Here is an 18122-nt window from a genome sequence, read left to right on the forward strand (position 1 = left end):
TTCGCATGCATACGTACATACAGATATGTATGTATGTACATGTGTGTTCACAATAATAACGCGCGGCTATTTATTTACTTTTTATTTAATTTGTTTTTATTTATTTGTTTTTTTTATAAAAATATGGTTTATATTACAACAACAACCATATCACTTAAAGTTTAAATTTTGTACAAAAATTTAAGAAAAATAACAAAATTTCATTAGAATTTCAAACAGAATTTTTACAAAAAATTAGGTTTTGTAGTTCTGAAGCAAGTTTAAAGTGGCTCAAAAGGAGCATTATTTTTTGATAGTTTTTTTTGTTTACTTTGTTATGCATTTTATGCCATATAACGAATGTTCGAATGGAGCAAACGGGCAAACCAGAAACCAGCAAAAAAAAAAAAATTGAAAATCGATGCGTTTTTCAGCCGCTTCTAACTGACACTTTATTATACAAAAATTCAAAGTTGTATATAACTGCATACTAGATTCATACAGGATTCTGAGTAGGTTTGAAATTTTAATGAAAATTTATTTAATCTTTCAAAATTTTGCCGAGTTTGAAACTTTAAGTTATATGGTCTTTGTTGTAGTATAAACCCTATTTCTATAAAAAAAACAAAAATAGTATAAACTTCGCAACATGTCGCGCTGCTATTCTTGTGAACACAGGTGTACACGTGTACATACACAGGCACACCTGACGGTCTCTCCTGTATAACCAGTGTCAATTGAAGGTAATTAAATTAGTAAAATTTTAATCAAAGTTGGGTGGTATTTTATTTTTAAATTGGATATTATAAAATACTACATACATACATACACAAACTTATAGTCAAGATCGAAAGGGAAAATATAAGAGCTTCTTGAAAAATATAAGAATTAATTGCGTTTTGGTGTGCTTAGCGAGAGAAAGAAAATATATGTACATATAAAAAAATTAAGAAACTGAAAAAAATCAAAAAGAAAAGCGAAAAAAATACAGAAAAAAAATTAAAAAACTCGGGTCAAATAAAAAATAAGAAAAATCAGATCAAATAAAAAAATAAAAAAGAGTTAGATCAAATAAAGAATTTTAAAAATCAGATCAAATAAAAAAATTAAAAAGTCAGACCAAATAAAAAAATAAAAAAGAGTCAGACCAAATAAAAAAATAAAATAAAAAACAATAAAAGTCAGATCAAACACAAAAATGAAAGTCAGATCAAATAAAAAAAAATATAAAAAAATCAGATCAAATAAAAAAATAAAAAGAGTCAGATCAAATAAAAAAAATTTTAAAAAAGTCAGATCAAATACAAAAATGAAAAAGTCAGATCAAATAAAAAAAAACACCGCAATCCCGTTCTCAGCCAACACCGGACAAAATAAACCTCGTATGCACCATAGTTAATTGTCGTTGTTGTTGCTAATTTTACAACGTAAACAGTACCCATGATTTTTAGGAAATACTTCTCAAGTGACAATCATTGGTCAGAGATAAGTTCGGGCCGCCTCGTTTCGTTTCACTTAGAGTTCTCATATGAGCAACGAGTACCCGCACAGCTGTTCGATGCTCATTACTCGAACATTTTGAAGCATGAGCTCGAATATATCGCGATTTTGAGTAATTTGACCTATGCGTGTTTTGATTATTTTATCAGAATTTTTTTTTTAAGTTTGACCAATTGTTCATACAGTGCTAATGTTATTCGAAAAATAAAATTCTAAATCTCTGTTCAGTTGATCAAATTGTTCAAAGGTTCGAAAATTTCAAACAAATATCTATTTGAGCAGTTGAGTAATGACCGGAAATTCAAGGGGGTATAGAGCTACTCGCATTGCTCGATACCTGACTATCCAAAGCTCTAGTTTGATGCCGTGGAAGCGACTGTAGCAATTTTTTTTATTTCAGAAGTAATTTTATATAACATTATATAATATTATATATGTAAATATGTAACGACGACCGCCGTAGCCGAATAGGTTAGTGCGTGATTACCATTCGGAATTCAGATACAACGTAGGTTCAAATCTCGGTGAAAGACCAAAATGAAGAAAAAGATTTGTCTAATAGCGGTGACTCCTCGGCAGGCAATGGCAACCTCCGAGTGTATTTCTGCCATGAAAAAGCTCCTCATAAAAAATATCTGCCGCTCGGGGTCGGCTAGGTCCCTCCATTAGGGGAACAACATCAAGACGCACACCACAAATAGGAGGAGGAGCTCGGTTAAACACCCATAAAGGGTGCACGCGCCAATTATATATATATATATAAAGGGTTTTCCAATAACAGGTGTTATTTTGAATAGAATTGCGCTATCGAGAGATGATGAACGATTTTTTATGACTGGAATTGGATGGTATTGATCTGGACAACGTTTATTTTCAACAAGACGGCGCTACGTGCCACACCAGCAACGAGACCATTGATCTTTTACGGGAAAAGTTTCCGGACCGTGTTATCTCTCGAAGAGGTGTCCACAATTGGCCACCGAGATCTTGTGATTTAACACCTTGTGGTTTTTTCTTTGGGACCACGTCAACAGCTCAGGGTCGATTCAAGACCTCAAAGATGGAATTCGTGAGGCTATCGAGGACATAGGGCAGCCATTTTGCAATGCGGTTATGGAAAATTTCATGAAAAAGATATTGTCCTGTAAGCGTGGTGGTCATTTGCCTGATGTTATTTTCCACTATTAACGGCATACCTTCCTCTTTGTAATGAAATAAACATCCGATCATTTATATTAAAAAATAGCATTTCTCTTTGAATATCAAAATAACATCTTTATTGGAAAACCCTATATAATAATATATTTAATGCAACCATTGGTCAGACTTCTCATTTATAAAAATATATATATTGATTTTTGTCAGAAAAACAAAAAAATACACACATAAAATCTCAATACAAGGCTTAAATTTATAAGTTAAAAACAAAATAAAAAAGTACAATAAAAACAAAAAATATTTATTTTTTCAATATTTGTCACAATTTTAATGCTTAACGCATTGTTGTATCACATTACCTTTTCATTTACTTAACAAAACATTCTAATATTATACAACTTTCCCAATTCATTTCTTCAGTTGTAGTGCAAACAAAGTAAAATTCCGTCAAAAAGTTGTTTAATATCAATTAAGCAACTTCGCACTCAATTAGACAATAAACAAAAAGCTCGATCGCTCTCTCCCTCTCTCGATTTTCATTACTTCTCTAAGCACAGATTTGAAGCTGCCACTCTAAAAATCAAATCGACCAAAGACTCTCACACCTGCAGAATGTTCCAAAATATCTTGGAGATTACTTTATGTTGATACGAGTATAACAACAAAGAGAGAGAAAGGGAGAGACTTCAATGCGGCGTTTGTTTTTTTACTATTGGCGTATAGAAACCATGTCATTTTACCACACACAATTAGTCAGCATTTATGACTGCAATCTGCTGACCAACCATTTAGTTAACTGGCAGTGTAACCAGTTAATGTAAAACAGAGATATTAATTTAGAATCCAAACTGACCAACTAAATGAATCATTAATTTAAATAAATCTATAAATTAATTTGAACTACTATTGCAGTTTTAGAGGGTTGCAGTAAGGTGGGCGTTCTTCACAGACAGCAATCAAAGTAAAAGTCAACTATTCATCATCATCTGCAAGCATGTGCACAATCTACAGGCTACTATATACATATAGTATGTGTGTGCATATGTATGTACATATATGAATGTGAATATGTAGAAAAATAAGTGATCAGCTCAGCTCTACTTGCAGCGCTTACTCACTCGCCTCCTCATGTAGTTGTGGTTCAATCACTACAATATCGCCGGCCAGTAGTCATTGTGAATTCTGTGACGTGGCTAAACGCTAGACAGTAGCAAAATTGAAAGCAACAGCAATAACGACAAAGTTATAGGCAACAGTCAATAGATGAAAGCGATCATCAAACCCGCAGATGAGCGAAAAAACGTAGTGAAAATTTTTCTAGAGAAAATCAGAAGAAAGCCATGTGGTAATAGCTGAATATTATTAATAAATATGTATGTATATACGATGGAATATGCATGTACTGGCATACATACTTGCCAACCTACATGTATTCATTTTAGTTTTGTAATAGTTTAGAGACACCAATTGCAGATACTGCATGTGTATGTAATCACATTTTTAGTATATTTTATGAATGTAAACACACAAGTGTTCACAATAATACTAGCGCGACATATTGCAAAATTTGTCCCTTTTTTGTTGTTATATTTTTATGAAAGTATGTAGTAGATTTATATTTAATCCAAACTACAACAACTTATAGTTTACAATTTTAAACAAAATTCCATAAATTTTCATCAAAAAACCAAATTTTCAGTCAGAATCTTTAGAAAAATTCTGAGTATGCAGTTTCGTAGCATAAAAAATGTTGGTATAAACTTGTGCCAGTTTAAAATGGCTCAAACTCCTATGTAGATTTTTGATAGTTTTTCTAGCTTTTCTTATTGACGGTGGAATGGATTTTCTTCCATATAACGAAAGCTCGATTTTTTTTTTCATATGGAGAAAATGTACAAATTGTCAAAAATCAGCGCAACTTTTGAAGCTCCCCAAACTTGTACCGCGTACTCTAATTTTTTTCAAAGATTCTGAGTAAAAAGTTTGAAATTTAGATTTTAATTTTTTTTTTTATAATTTTGTACTAAGTTCTAAACTTTATGTTGTATGGTTTTTGCAGTAGTATGTACGAATGCCGCTGTAGCCGAATGGGTTGGTGCGTGATTACCATTCGGAATACACAGTGAGAACGTTGGTTCGAATCTCCGTGAAACACCAAAATTAAGAAAAACATTTTTCTAATAGCGGTCGCCACTCGGCAGGCAATGGTAAACCTCCGAGAGTATTTCTGCCATGAAAAAGCTCCTCATAAAAATATCTGCCGTTAGGAGTCGGCTTGAAACTGTAGGTCCCTCCATTTGTGGAACAACATCAAGACGCACACCACAAATAGGAGGAGGAGCTCGGCCAAACACTCAAAAAGAGTGTATGCGCCAATTATATATACATATACATATATATATAAACTATATTTAAAAAGAAAAATAATAAAAAGAGTAAACAGTCAAAACTTTACAATATCACGCGTTACAATTATTATGAACACAGGTGTATGTATGTTGTATTTACAAGTAGTTGCGACTCAAGTTTGAAGTTGTTAAAATTTACAAATATTTACGGACGGAATGTGCTAAAATTATATATTTCACAACTATTTTAGCTTTTTTTTGTAAAAGGTTAACACGTTGAGCCCGGCATCGATATTACTGTACTTTCCATTTGGCCGGCAACGAGCGAGCAATCGGGAATATTCAGACTGGAGACTGGAGCGATTAGTTAGAAACGAATTGCAGCAGACAAAAGTACACTTTGAAAATATATTCTGTTTAGAGTGTTTCAATAAACTTCATTAAAATTACTATACATTTATTTTTTAACTATCGGTCTTAGTTCATTGTCGGTCCCTAGGGACCGACGCCGGCCAAACGGAAAGTTCACTGTCGGTCCCTAGGGACCGACGCCGGCCAAACGGAAAGTTCACTGTCGGTCCCTAGGGACCGACGCCGGGCTCAACGAGTTAAGATTTTCACATATTATTCGTAATAAAGACATAAATAAACATACACGTATACACACATATATAAAACTAGTTTTAGTAAACAAACATCTCAGTAAGAAGAGTTTCCATTAACTCAATTAATTTCACAAAAACAGCTTTCACTTAATGAAAAATAAATTAGATTTTGTTGTTATTGTAGCATAAACATTCCCCATACATATACGGGGAATGCTGCTGAAGTGACAGTGCTTGGCCGGATATAAATCCCAGTCGTTCCGGTTACGTAGAAGCGACTGCCGTGGGAACGATAAATTAGATGTTTAAAAGGCTGCCTTTAAAACCAATTCAATAGTTATAATGTCTTATAAGTTTTTTTCCCGATTTAAATGAAACTGTGTCGGTATAAAAAATCGGTGAAGACAGAACAGATAGCAGATAAACGTCCCAAGTAAGAAAAATAAAACTTTTTCAGAGCAAAAATGTATAAATATTAAACATCCTACGTTTGACTGAGACGGTCGTTTCCAATTTCAAATTTTTTTCCAAGATAATATTGCCAGCGAAAAACGCCAAATTCCGTGGGTGAATAAGTGATACCGTTCTTATTGCTTCATTCTTGCGTTGAAATTATAGTTTCGAGTGGCTGTTCTTTCCAGAACTATCGATATAAATTAAATTCGCGGTCATCCCAAAAACCAGTCACAATAACAACTTTCTTTGTTACTTTAAGAGATCCTTCTTAACCTTCTTCGGTTTCAATTTCTCCCGATAAGTCTAATCATAAACTCTTAAGCTCTTATAACAACAATGGAATACTACAATGGGAATGCAACTGTTGTAGCACAATAATGAAGAATTCCCCACAAATATTTGCGGAGTACTAATGAAGTGACTGGTTAAAAATTTTGGTTGTTGTTGCTAATGGTTCTACAAATACAAAAATTAACCGGGTTATGGTCAAATTTCAGCTGACGGAAGAAAAAAGAAAGAAAATACAAATATATTTTGTCAATTTCCTATTTTTTTACTTAATTTTCAATGCAAGCAAACTTTCAATAAGTTTTAGCTAGTTTTCTGTTTGTTTACAATTTTGAATATTTTTCTCTTTGAGAGAGATCAGATAGCAATTCGCCAAAATATATGTACATGTTAAACCAGTAAAATCTCTGTAAGGAGCATTTATACATTCACATACATATATGTTTGTATACCAGCTGTGAGGGTATGCAATTTGAGCGGACTGGAACAACAAACAGCAACAACGCTTAATGTGAACTTATAAATGACTAAAGATTTTTAGTTACTTTTAAAATATATATATATATATCAAAATGTTTACTTATTAAGGGGGAACACCACTGTGAACGCGTGAAAATTAAGTGATTTTGATGAATTTTTATTTTATAAGTAGGGATGATTATTTGAGGATCGGACAAATTATAATTTATTTAACATATATTCAACTATACTGACACAAATGACGTCATAAAAAACTGATGCACCGTGGTGGCTACGATACAGCGGTGAAAAATCATCTGAAAGCAAAAAACCAAAAAAATTCTTAATCTATACATCAATGGCTATCTTCGTACGTGGCGGTGGTGCAGGTTTGCAAATTGAGTTTGTGTTTTTACGAGTACCCTTTTTTTGTTTTCGAAAGGCTTGAAAAAATATTAATTTTTGGAATTTAAAAAAACGGCTATGTACGACTGTAGCCAATATACATATATATGTATATAGTACATAGCCGTTTTTTTTAATTCCAAAAATTAATATTTTTTCAATATAAATATATATATTAGCCGTTGTAACTCACTACCTGCACTTATTGTATTGGGTATTACTTCGTCAATTTTCAAGATTTTAAGTTAACATTTTTTTTTACATATTTTTGAATATATCTACTTAACTTAACTTAACTAAAATGCAAACAAAAAATCGATTTTTTTGAAAAATCACAGTGGTGTTCCCCCTTAACAAGACAAACGGCATAACACAACAGCCTTGATTTGCAACACTGCATCATTCTCGGGGTCACACCGCCGTATACCGTTCCGCGCCAGTTTGAAGTCCTTATTTTTCGTCGTCACCTCGCCAAAAATGATTTTATAACGCGCCGGTAGTAAATCATAAATTTGAGAGTACTTTAGGGGAAAATTTATGATGGCACAATTACAACAACAACCAGTGCGTTCCCACGGCCCAGTCGGTTATACGTTACCGAAACGTCCCGGATTTATATCCGGCCAAGGACTGTCACTTCAGCAGCATTTCCCATATACATATGTATTGCGAATGTTTATGCTGCTACAAAAACAACACCAACAACAACAACCAGTACTACTCGCTCCCACGATAGTCGGTTCTACGTCACTAGAACGACCCGAATTATTATCTGGCCAAGGACTGTTTATGCTACAACAACAACAACAACAACAATAACAACCACTACAAATATTTTTTAAATTTATAAGAATTTAAGTATGTCTGAACTAACATTATAGGGTTTTAATGATTGATTAATTTTATTAGCATTTTAACGATGTGAAAATTTGTCATTTGTCCCTTTTTTTTGGTAATTTTCTATTTTTACGGTTTTTAACAACTCTTAAAAAGAAATCGTTTAAGTAAAAGCCCCCCTAATGCAAAAAAAATTCTTCATAGCCGGCATTTTGAGGGTCAAATCACACGCGGCTATGCATATAAAATAATGCGACAAACGCACAATCAGCAAAAGAGAAAAACAGTAAACCAAAAACAAACGAGGAAGCAATACTCAATTAAAGTGAAAAGTAATCGAATTAAAATCAGCTAATTTATATATAATGTTATTCTCCTTTTTTCTAAAATGCATAATGGGGCAAAAGAACATCAAAGGCAAAAATAAAGATATTTTAGTTAAAATACCGGCTGTGTTTATATTGTAGTTGAAATAATTGTGAGCATAAAACGGTTTTATATAAACATTATGAAATAAAAGTCCATAAAACAAAATATTAAAAATAAAAATTCCTAAATGTAAACAATCTTTTTTTATTATTTAAGGAAATTACAAATTTTTTCTCACTTAATTTCGTACAAATTTTATCAGCAGCCTATATCCAGAGTTTTGTTTGCCCGTCATTTAACGATTTCTCATTTCTCTCATCGACTTTATTGCACGTTCATTTGCCCAGCATCCGCTGCATTTATGTATATAGTACATACATGTGTACATATTTGCACCCACAAATTCGAACAACCTCGCCAGCCAACTGGCGATAAATGTAAGGGGGTTTATTCTATGTACATCCTCTTTCTTCAGCTATTTCAATAACAACAAACGGATCTGCACGCAGCGCAGTGAGCGACGCTCTTGTTGTTATTGCAGCAGCTGTAGTCATCGGCACCGCTAATATACGGGAAATGTACATAAGTGCGAATTGCTTTGCGGAATTTGGAAAATTCCAATAGAAAAAAAAACACAAACAACGAACTAGTAAAGAAAATTTTATTGGACCCAATTATTCACACATAATTCACGATAATACATAAAAGCGATAAAAGCCAGAAAATGTTTCCCTCAATTGGACTGGCCACACGCATTTACAGGTTGGCCGATAAAGTACGAAAAGTTTACGCAACACGCAATTTTGCTATACAAAGTGCCAAGCTATTATTACCCTCAAGGAGGATTAAAGAACCTCGGGACAAGTACTTGCGTACCAAAAATACACTATTTCTCAGATACTCACGATACTAATATTAAAGTTGTCGCGATGTTGACAATCAGTCCAATAATTGTTATGAGATTGGGCGCCAGCCAGAGTGGCGTCATTGAGACGAGCCAATTCCACCATGGTTGTAGCCATGGATCCAGCAGACTACTGTTGCTGCAGGCGTATTTGTGTTCCGACAGTTTTTTCAGCTGTTGAGCGCTGAGTACGCGTTCCTTGTAGGTAATTGATGGCATATTGGTGCACTTGAAATTGTTTGTTGCAGTGGAGGTAGATTTCGTACACTTCACTCAAATTTTTTTTTAATTCGACAATTTTAATTCTTTACCCTTTAGTGCGGCGATCTTGTGATTTGTCACTTTAAGCACAATTTATTTTTACTTTGCACCTGCTCTTGGCCTTTACTTGCATAAATACATAATTCACGTGTTTGACTTCTCGATAAAGTCAAAAATTCATTTGCTCTATTTTTTAATTCTGCTGCGAGTAAAAAATACGCTTCTTTGCTTTTACTCGCACACAAACACACGAAAGCGCTATATTTTTCCCAAAGCCTTTACCGATCTATCACAACTTTTCGCCTTGCATTTCTTATACTTCGTACTTTTGTTTGGACCCCAAATTAGCTTATTCAAATCGGTTTGTTGCTGTTAGAAAATTTTAAACTATTCTTTTAATATTTATTTCACACAATTTCCACGTCGTAACCCGATGAAAATGCACTGCAATCAGATGGTTGCAAAAAACACCAACGGCAACGCAAACGTCTGAGGGAAAAAAGCACAAAATTGATGGCCAACAGAAATGTCATTGATAATACATACATACATCAGCAGAGAAATTTTGCGGGAGCTCATGTACGTGTACGTCAAAATTCAAGTGTGTGCTTATAATCCAATCGGAACTTGTCACTTTGACAGCTAGCAGACACCAGGGTTGCAAGTCAATATGAACATAGATTACATAGTTTGCGCAAACTGTTTGTGTAGGGATCTATTAAATATTGAATTAAAATTTTCGATTCGAAACTTGTCCAAAATTTTCCTTCTAACCTTTTGAAATAAGTAGCACAAAAAGCCCTGATGGTGGAAAAATGGTGAGTATCGTGTGAAAACTTCAGAAATAGTTCACAAAAAAGTTAAGTCAAGTTTTGGGATGTTTCTTATTATTAGGAAACCCATAAATGCTTTGGTATGCAGAATAAAGCGCAACATATCTTAAAAAAGGCGTTTGAAAAAAGAGTACGGGTTGTTGTTGCTGTTGTTGTTGTAGCAGCGTCAACATACCCCATATATATGCGGGAAATATTGCTGGAGTGACAGTCCTTGGCCGAATACAAATCCGGGATAATAAAACTCAAACAAATTAAGTGGCGAAAGTCAAGCGCTAACCTCAAATATTGCACTCATTTCAATCATGAAGACAAGATAACCATTTGGCGAAATGAAAAATTGGCTGCCAAACTATCCAACTTACAAGACAATATTTAAGCGGTTATTATTATTATTATTAATTATAGGAGATATATACAACCCTAAGTTAATTAGCAATAATGTAAACAGCAACAACTGCCACAGTACAACATATAACACATACAACTATAGCTGTCCTAGTGCTACTAACAAAATGACAACAACAAAATGGTAAATAATATTCAACATATTAAATATTTATATGCACATATTGTATGTATATATGTGCATATGTACAGCTGCGGTCAAAATCTTAGTAGTGCACATACGTCAAATAGAATAAGTTAAAAAGCACGTGTAATCGCTTTTATAAAAAAATTTTATTTTTTCCCTCTTATAGCCCAAATGTCAAGCAAAACAAATCCCAAAAAACCCAACGTTTATCTTATTTCCGTAAGGTAAAATTATATTTAGAAAAACTTCAGCGAATTTTGAGTGGTCAAAAACTTAGTAGTGTAACAAATTGTTAGAAAAATGTTGACAAAACTTTTATATGATGGTGATTTTATTTTTATTTTTACCTGGGATTTTGTTTAGTATTGAAACTACTATTTTGTTGCATGACCCTTATTCTTTAGAATTGCAGCACATCGGGGTTGCATTGAGTCAACAAATTTTTGGCATCTTTCAATCGAAATCGACTCCCATGCGCTCTTTACAGCTTCCCATAGTTGCGTATTAGATGTTGGCCTGCGTTGAGCTACTGCCTCCTTGACATCAACTCACAAATTTTCAATGGGGCTTATGTCAGGTGACTGTGGCGGTCATTCCATTACGTTGATCTGACTCTCCAAACAAGCGGCATTTCGTTTCTGGCATATGGCAGCATGAAGTCCTTGAGTAGAGATTATTTTAGAAAACTGAGTTAAACAGATTGGAATCAGGTGGAGATCGTGAAAAAAATATTTTAATTTGTGCGCCGATAACAGGCACGAATTTCACGTGTAATTAATTTGGTTTTGAGGTTTGGTAATCAGTTTTTATTTCTATGTAAAATATTTTTGATATTAAGTCAAAGTTAGACAACTCTTTTTTAGAAAATCTATTAAAGGAAATATTTCCGCATGGCAACTACAAAAATGCAACATTGTGGTAACCTCATAACATTCCGTTAGTTTGTCTAGAAAAACGCGCTTGTTTACTATCGAATCAAATACAAGTTTTATTATTTAGTTTGATATTTTCTTAAATAATCAGTTTTATCGTGCGAAATATGCGGCCATTACATAAAACCGGTCCTAAATCAAAAACGCGTGGAGCTTCGCCTAACGCTAATTTTCTTGGCGAGATTGATACAAGTTCCTCGAGTGAAGTTACAGATTTTCATTCACCGCCGAGACAAACGGCAGCCGCTCGGCGATCTCAGAATGATGGAAGAACTTCTACGGTACGAAAATCTAGAGCACCAGAAAGAACATTACAACCTGTTCCAACTCCAAGTGCGTCGAGACAATCAAGGGGCAGCAGTCGTCGCAAACAAAGATTGCCCAGCCGCAAAGAATTAAAACTCTTGCAGAGAACAGATTTTATGATACCACGACTTAGTTTTTCTCGAGTCGTACGCGAAATTATGATGCAGTTCTCAAGCGATGTGGGTTGTATAACGGCTTTAGCCCTGGAGGCTCTACAGACAGCAGCAGAAAAGTATATGGAAAATCGTTTTGAAGATGCATATTTGTTGTCGTTGCATGCGGGGCGAGTTACACTGTTTTTGAAGGATTTGGAATTAATCAATTATTTGATGGGTAGATATAATTTGTAAAGTAATATTAAGAAACTAGCTTAATATTTGTTTACAAAGTGTCGTATATCAATATATTTAAGAAGTAAACGTGAAGATGTCAAGAGATTGAAAATTACCTCGAAATTAATTTTATTCGAGATTGTTGTTTTTTTTAATTTTTAAAAACCCATCTGCGATTTCAAAACGAAACGATTTCTAGGCGATAAATTTATCTGCATTTGACTCAGTACAAATAAACTTGGAAGCAATCCTTTCAATAATTTTTATAAATATTATGAAAATTGAGTTTGTTTTCATGGAGAAGGTGGGCAAACTGTCGAAGGTGACAGTGGAGTGGGTTACAGATGAATTCCGTATACGAAAATAATATTTTTTTTGTTTATTGCCAGTCTCAAAGCAGACTATTGCACTAACGATTGTATCATAAAAACACTATGTTTTACACATTTAATAAAACATATTTTTATTTCAAACTTAAATAATTTTTCAATTGGGAATCTAGTAATTTAGAAATGCATCACAATTCAATTGGATTTGAGTTTCGAACTCAGTTGCATGCTATTTGGCCAGCGGCTAAAAGGTTGTCACTCAAATAAATGTGCATATGAATGTACATATGTACATACATACACACATACATAAATCTGTAGCTTTACATAAATAATTTTATTGCAAGAAGCTTTTGAAAATAATTCGTTTTTCATTTTACCTTGCATATGCGGTCGAAAATAAACTATGTAGCACATATGTATGTATGTATGTGCATATGTAGCTACATTAATAAAGCCGAGTACGGCGTTCCACAAACTTTTTTGGTTGCTATCTGCTCTAGTGTATACGCAAAAATCAATTGCTAAGTAGGAATATAAAAATACGTAAACTTGTATTCGTCTGCAAATATATATTGTGAGCTAAAAAATTTTTATAAACTATAATTTAAGCTGATCTTTTCATTTTTAGCAAGTTTTAAAAGTATTCATAAATAGTAAATAGCGCCTCCATCAGTTAACACCCTCTTAAGTAGTAAAAACAAAGACTAAAGAGAAAAAATATAATAAAGTAATCTAAGCAATTTTTGTTTTTGTATTTTAATTTACACTAGTCATCAGTTTAATTGCTTTGTTTTTGTGGTAATTTTTTTCGCCCTACCTCTCCTCCCTTCACAGTTTGTATTAATTCCTTTTTTTGTGTTTCAGTTTTGTATATTGACACGGAACAATTTCTTAAAATTTTACTTTGTGGTTGAGTGTTTTTGTTGCTGTTGTTTTTTATGAATTACACAATAGTAAAATTAAATTCTAGTGCGATTGCTGTTGCTGCTTTTTGCTTGCCTGCCGCGCCGTCTGATGTGTTGCACCGTTCTTGTTGTTGTTGTTGTAGCAGTACCTTTGCCCTGTCGGTGTAGTGTAATCACCGGTCGTCTTCGTCTAGCTCATCTAACGGTAGGCCTAAGAAAGTAGCTGTTTCGACATGCTGGACATATGTTTAGTATGTCGGGGTCGATTCTGGATAGGTAGCAGTTTAACCTGTGAGAATATCCAGAACGTAATTGTGCCAAGGTTATGCGGGACTCTCGGGGAAGTTGGAGCTCTTCGTCTGCGATTGGTGGTGGTTGGACTCTGATAGCGGCATTCGGGGGTCGGGAGGTTAAGAAGGTGGTGAGAGTCTCCCGATGAATGTCGTTTATGGCCTGTCTGTACACTGTCGGAACCAGTAACTGTCTGTTTGTTTTGTCTGAGATCTCGGCCGCGTAGTTGAGGAAATGCTTCCTGATTTGCCTGGGAGGTGGCTCAGGCTCGAGCAGATGTCTGCATGGGTGAGGCCTGCGGTAACACCCTAGCAGGAACTGCTTACTGAGCAATTTGTTGTGCTCCTTAATAGGCAGCATTTGGGTCTCGTTATGCAGGTGTTGTATAGGTGACATCTGAAGGCATCCTGTCACGGTCCTTAAAGCAGTGTTTTGGCAGGTCTGAAGCTTCGTCCACTGCGAATCACTGGTTCCAGGCGACCAGACAGGCGCAGCATAGTTTAGAATCGGTTGGCCTATTGCTTTAAAAGTCGACAGCAACATTTCCTTGTCTTTGCCCCAAATGCTGCCGGCAAGCGACTTGAGAACCTTGTTGCGATTCTGTACTTTAGTTGCAATAGCGGTTGTATGCGCTGAGAAGGAGAGCAAGCTGTCAAAGGTAATTCCCAAAATTTTGGAGTTGTTAACCGACGGAATTGGTGTGTCATCGACTTTCACTTTGAATTGTAGCTTGACCTCCTTTGTCCAGGTGGTGAAAAGGGTCGCCGTGGATTTCGTGGAGGAGAGTTGTAAGTTCCTCGCAGTAAAGAAGCGAGAAAGGCTGGCCAGGTAGTCGTTTACCTTAGAGCATAGGCCATCAATGTCATTTCCCGACGCCATTATCGTGCAGTCCTCGGCGTATGACGACGACCACTCAGGTAGTTCGCGGTCCATCTCTTCAGCCCTGGCGGGAGTGTCGACTGTAAAATGTCATCTAGTAGCGTGGTGTGGCTGACTGTATCGAAAGCCTTTTTTAGATCCAATGCTACTAGGACAGTCCTCTCGCAGGGGCGGTTTTGGTTTAGTCCGCGGTTTACCTGGTTGTTTATGACGGTGAGTGCCGTGGTGGTGCTGTGCACTCTATGGAAGCCATGCTGGTGCTAGGCTGGGGTCAAGTGAGTCGTAAAGGTTGGGTGTAGAAGGGCCTCAAGAGTCTTCACTACTGGGGGGAGGAGAGTTATCGGACGATAAGACTCCCCTTGGTTGGCGGCTTTCCCAGGCTTCAGTAGGTGGACCACTCTCCCTAATTTCCCCTTATCAGGAATGATGAGAGTGGCCATAGACAGGTTGAATACCCTGGTGAGATATTCTACTCCCAACGGACCCAGCTTTTTCAACATCAGCATGTTAAGTGCGTCAGGGCCAATGGCTTTTGATGGTTTCATGTGTTTGATGGCCCCCTGACCCTCGTCGCTGGAGAAAGCAAGTGGCGCACTGTTGTATGTCAGTTTGTGCAGCCGTCTGGTGGCACTACGTTTGGATCTGTCGGCCGGAGGATGCAGAATAAATTGCCGGCTAAAGTAGCACGCGCATCTCTTCGGATCCGACAAAGCACGACCGTTAAAGGTGACATCAACCTTGCTTTGTGCTTCGTCGGGTTCGACAGTGACCTTACGGTGGACCAGAGCTTGCTCACACCAGAGGTGAAGTTGCAGGACTTCAGATGCTCAACCCATTTGGTCCGCTTGTGTTGGGTTACCAGTTGCCGGATCTCCGAAATGAGGTCCTTTATTCGAGGATCCCCGGGATCGGCCTGGCGTAGGCGATCACGCTCGTTCGCCAGAACAGCTGCTTCAGCTAGGAAATTGGGACGTATGTCTCGGATCCGTCCGTGGACGCGTGGTGTTGTCTGCGTTGGTCCTGCAAGAGTTGTTGTGGCCTGGCGTTGGCAGACGGTCGCGCCGCAGAGGGCGGTTGCGGGTGCAGAGCTCTGCAGCAGGGGGCAACGAAGTCGCGTGTCCACTCACGGGCGGTGCGCAGGCCAGAGCACCTCCGAAAGTGGCACCAGCCATTACAAGAATTGCATTGAACTGTTGTCAGGTTCCGAGGCACTCTGGTCTGACACACGGAGCAGACTGTGCGGGAGACCAAGAGCTGCTGGTTTGCCCCCGCACTGGGGTAGGAGCAGGACGGTTGTGGGTCGTTGGGCGAGTTGTGTTGCTCAAGGAGGCGCCTTACCGTTGAGGTGTTGTTGGTGACGGCAGTTTGAAGTGCCGGCACTGAGGGCAGTAGCGCCGTTGAGGCAGGGGCCGCCTGATGGCGGGAGCAACACGTGGCCACATACTTTGTGGACCACTCCCTATGATTCTTAAGGCCTGAACAGGTCTTAAGATGGCACCACCCGTTGCAATTGTTGCACCTAACCGAGGTAGAGTTCGGGTGGAGCCGTTTGTGGCAGATGCAGCAGTAGAATACCTCTGGTCCAGGGTTGAGTTCGACACTAGCCCTGAAGCTAGGAGCAAACGTGCTGCTAGGGATTGCTCCTGTGATGAAAGATTGGGGTGGCATACGGTATACTAGACAGGGCTAGTTTACTGGGGCGGCAGCCCTTGGTCGGGAAAAACCCGAGTCATTCCGGTAACGTAGAACCGGCTGCCATGGGAATGCCAGTCCTTATTAGAGAGCGGTTCACTTTTTACGAGAGCATCGCAAAATGTCTCAATGAATGGATCAAGTCAAAAGAACTCGAAATGTTCGTCAGAGGAATCCGTATGCTGCCTAAGATGGAGTAAAGTTGTAGCTGACAATGGAACATACTTCACATAATATCACGTATTATTTAATTGTTTGGCTAAGAAAGGATGGGAACTTATTCCCATACCTAATATTATTATTGTTTATTCCTATATAAGATTGTTAAATTATGTGATAGCATGAGAATTACTTTTGAGCAATAACGTCCGAGATCCTGCGCGCCCCAGACGAAGGTGAACCACAGCAGCCAGATTTCCGGCAACACACAGTTAAAATATTGATTGAAGAACAGCAAAGCGGGTCCCAATTGTGACCAATCCAAGTATTCCATCTCAGCTTTTGTCATGTGAGCAATCTAAACCGAAGAGTGAGAGAGAGTTAACGCATTTAAATAAATTAAATTTTATTTGAAAATCTTTCTTACCACCAGCTTATTGGTGACTTTGGCCGCCACTATGCCAAAGGCTAATATATATAGCGATGAATGGTCGGTGAAAATATTTTGCGGTGATTTTTGAGCAATTATCAGCGCTGGCAAGATGACCAATGTCAACGGTATGCTGGGCGAAAGTACGCTGGTACCCTTGTGGAGTGCGATGAGTTTGATGGATGGGAAGAAAACAAAAATCATATTAGACAATGGCAAGTAGCGCTGCACAGAACAAAACATTTAAGAACAAAATGTGTGAAGAAGACAAAAGAAAAGAAGAAACGAAAGCAACGTCTCTACTTGCATACAAACGTGAAAAGAAAGTGTAAAGAAAGGAGGAATTTTGTAGAAACCAAAAAGAATTGGCATACTTTTCATACAATTATTACTATGGCGCAGATATCAAAGACAATACTTTCGTTTTTTCTTTTCTTACACATCAAATTTTTTGCATTTTTATTATTTTTGAAGTGAAAACTTCTTTAGAATCGTTGGGAGTGATTTGAGAAAAAGTGAAACGAAAAAAGCGACACTCTTGGCTACGAAGCGTTATATTATATGTTGATATAAACGTAGCGACGAGCTAAATAACTTTTAGGCCAGCGCCGACAGCATGGCGCGATATCCGAGCGGCTAGCAATGTGAGCTTCCGATCCAAAATCCTTGGTTCGAACCACAAGAAAAAATTTTTTTTTATACAGTTATTTTATTTTATTTTATGATATGTTTATGAGGAGCTTTTTTTCATGGCAGAAATACACTCGGTGTTTTGCCATTGCCTGCTGAGGGGTGAGTGCTATTAGAAAAATAGTTTTCCTTAATTTTGGTGTTTTCACCGAGATTCGAACTGACGTTCTCTCTGTGAATTCTGAATAGTAGTCACGCACCAACCCACTCGGCTACGGCGTTTGTTTAATTTTACTG

General features: G+C 36.9%; 3 protein-coding genes across 8 annotated transcripts in view; 1 reads left to right on the forward strand and 2 right to left on the reverse strand.

The window, feature by feature from the left end:
* Positions 1 to 10101, reverse strand: part of LOC129243997 (cholinephosphotransferase 1) — a 51960-nt gene extending 41859 nt beyond the window's left edge. For 2 of the 6 annotated variants that reach the window (XM_054881552.1, XM_054881547.1), the window contains exon 1: positions 9310 to 10100. In XM_054881552.1, the coding sequence (XP_054737527.1) occupies positions 9310 to 9527 (218 nt within the window). In that variant the 5' untranslated portion in view covers positions 9528 to 10100. Of the gene's footprint in view, positions 1 to 9309 lie in introns of all 6 variants that reach the window. The other 4 variants (XM_054881549.1, XM_054881550.1, XM_054881551.1 and 1 more) reach the window with 3 other exon arrangements.
* A 1777-nt stretch (positions 10102 to 11878) lies between these two features.
* Positions 11879 to 13053, forward strand: LOC129244000 (histone H3-like centromeric protein A). Its single transcript, XM_054881565.1, has one exon. The coding sequence runs from the start codon at positions 11977 to 11979 to the stop codon at positions 12523 to 12525; it is 549 nt and encodes a 182-aa protein (XP_054737540.1). The 5' UTR covers positions 11879 to 11976; the 3' UTR covers positions 12526 to 13053.
* Positions 13054 to 16837: 3784 nt separating this feature from the next.
* LOC129244001 (cholinephosphotransferase 1-like) lies at positions 16838 to 17643 on the reverse strand. The gene is made up of 2 exons (XM_054881566.1): positions 17193 to 17643; positions 16838 to 17123 (listed from the first exon to the last, which is right to left on the reverse strand). The coding sequence occupies exons 1-2, from the start codon at positions 17436 to 17438 to the stop codon at positions 16905 to 16907; spliced, it is 465 nt and encodes a 154-aa protein (XP_054737541.1). The 5' UTR covers positions 17439 to 17643; the 3' UTR covers positions 16838 to 16904.
* Positions 17644 to 18122: the final 479 nt, after the last annotated feature.

This window comes from Anastrepha obliqua, chromosome 4 (assembly GCF_027943255.1).
Source record: "Anastrepha obliqua isolate idAnaObli1 chromosome 4, idAnaObli1_1.0, whole genome shotgun sequence".
Taxonomy (NCBI): Eukaryota; Metazoa; Arthropoda; class Insecta; order Diptera; family Tephritidae; genus Anastrepha; species Anastrepha obliqua.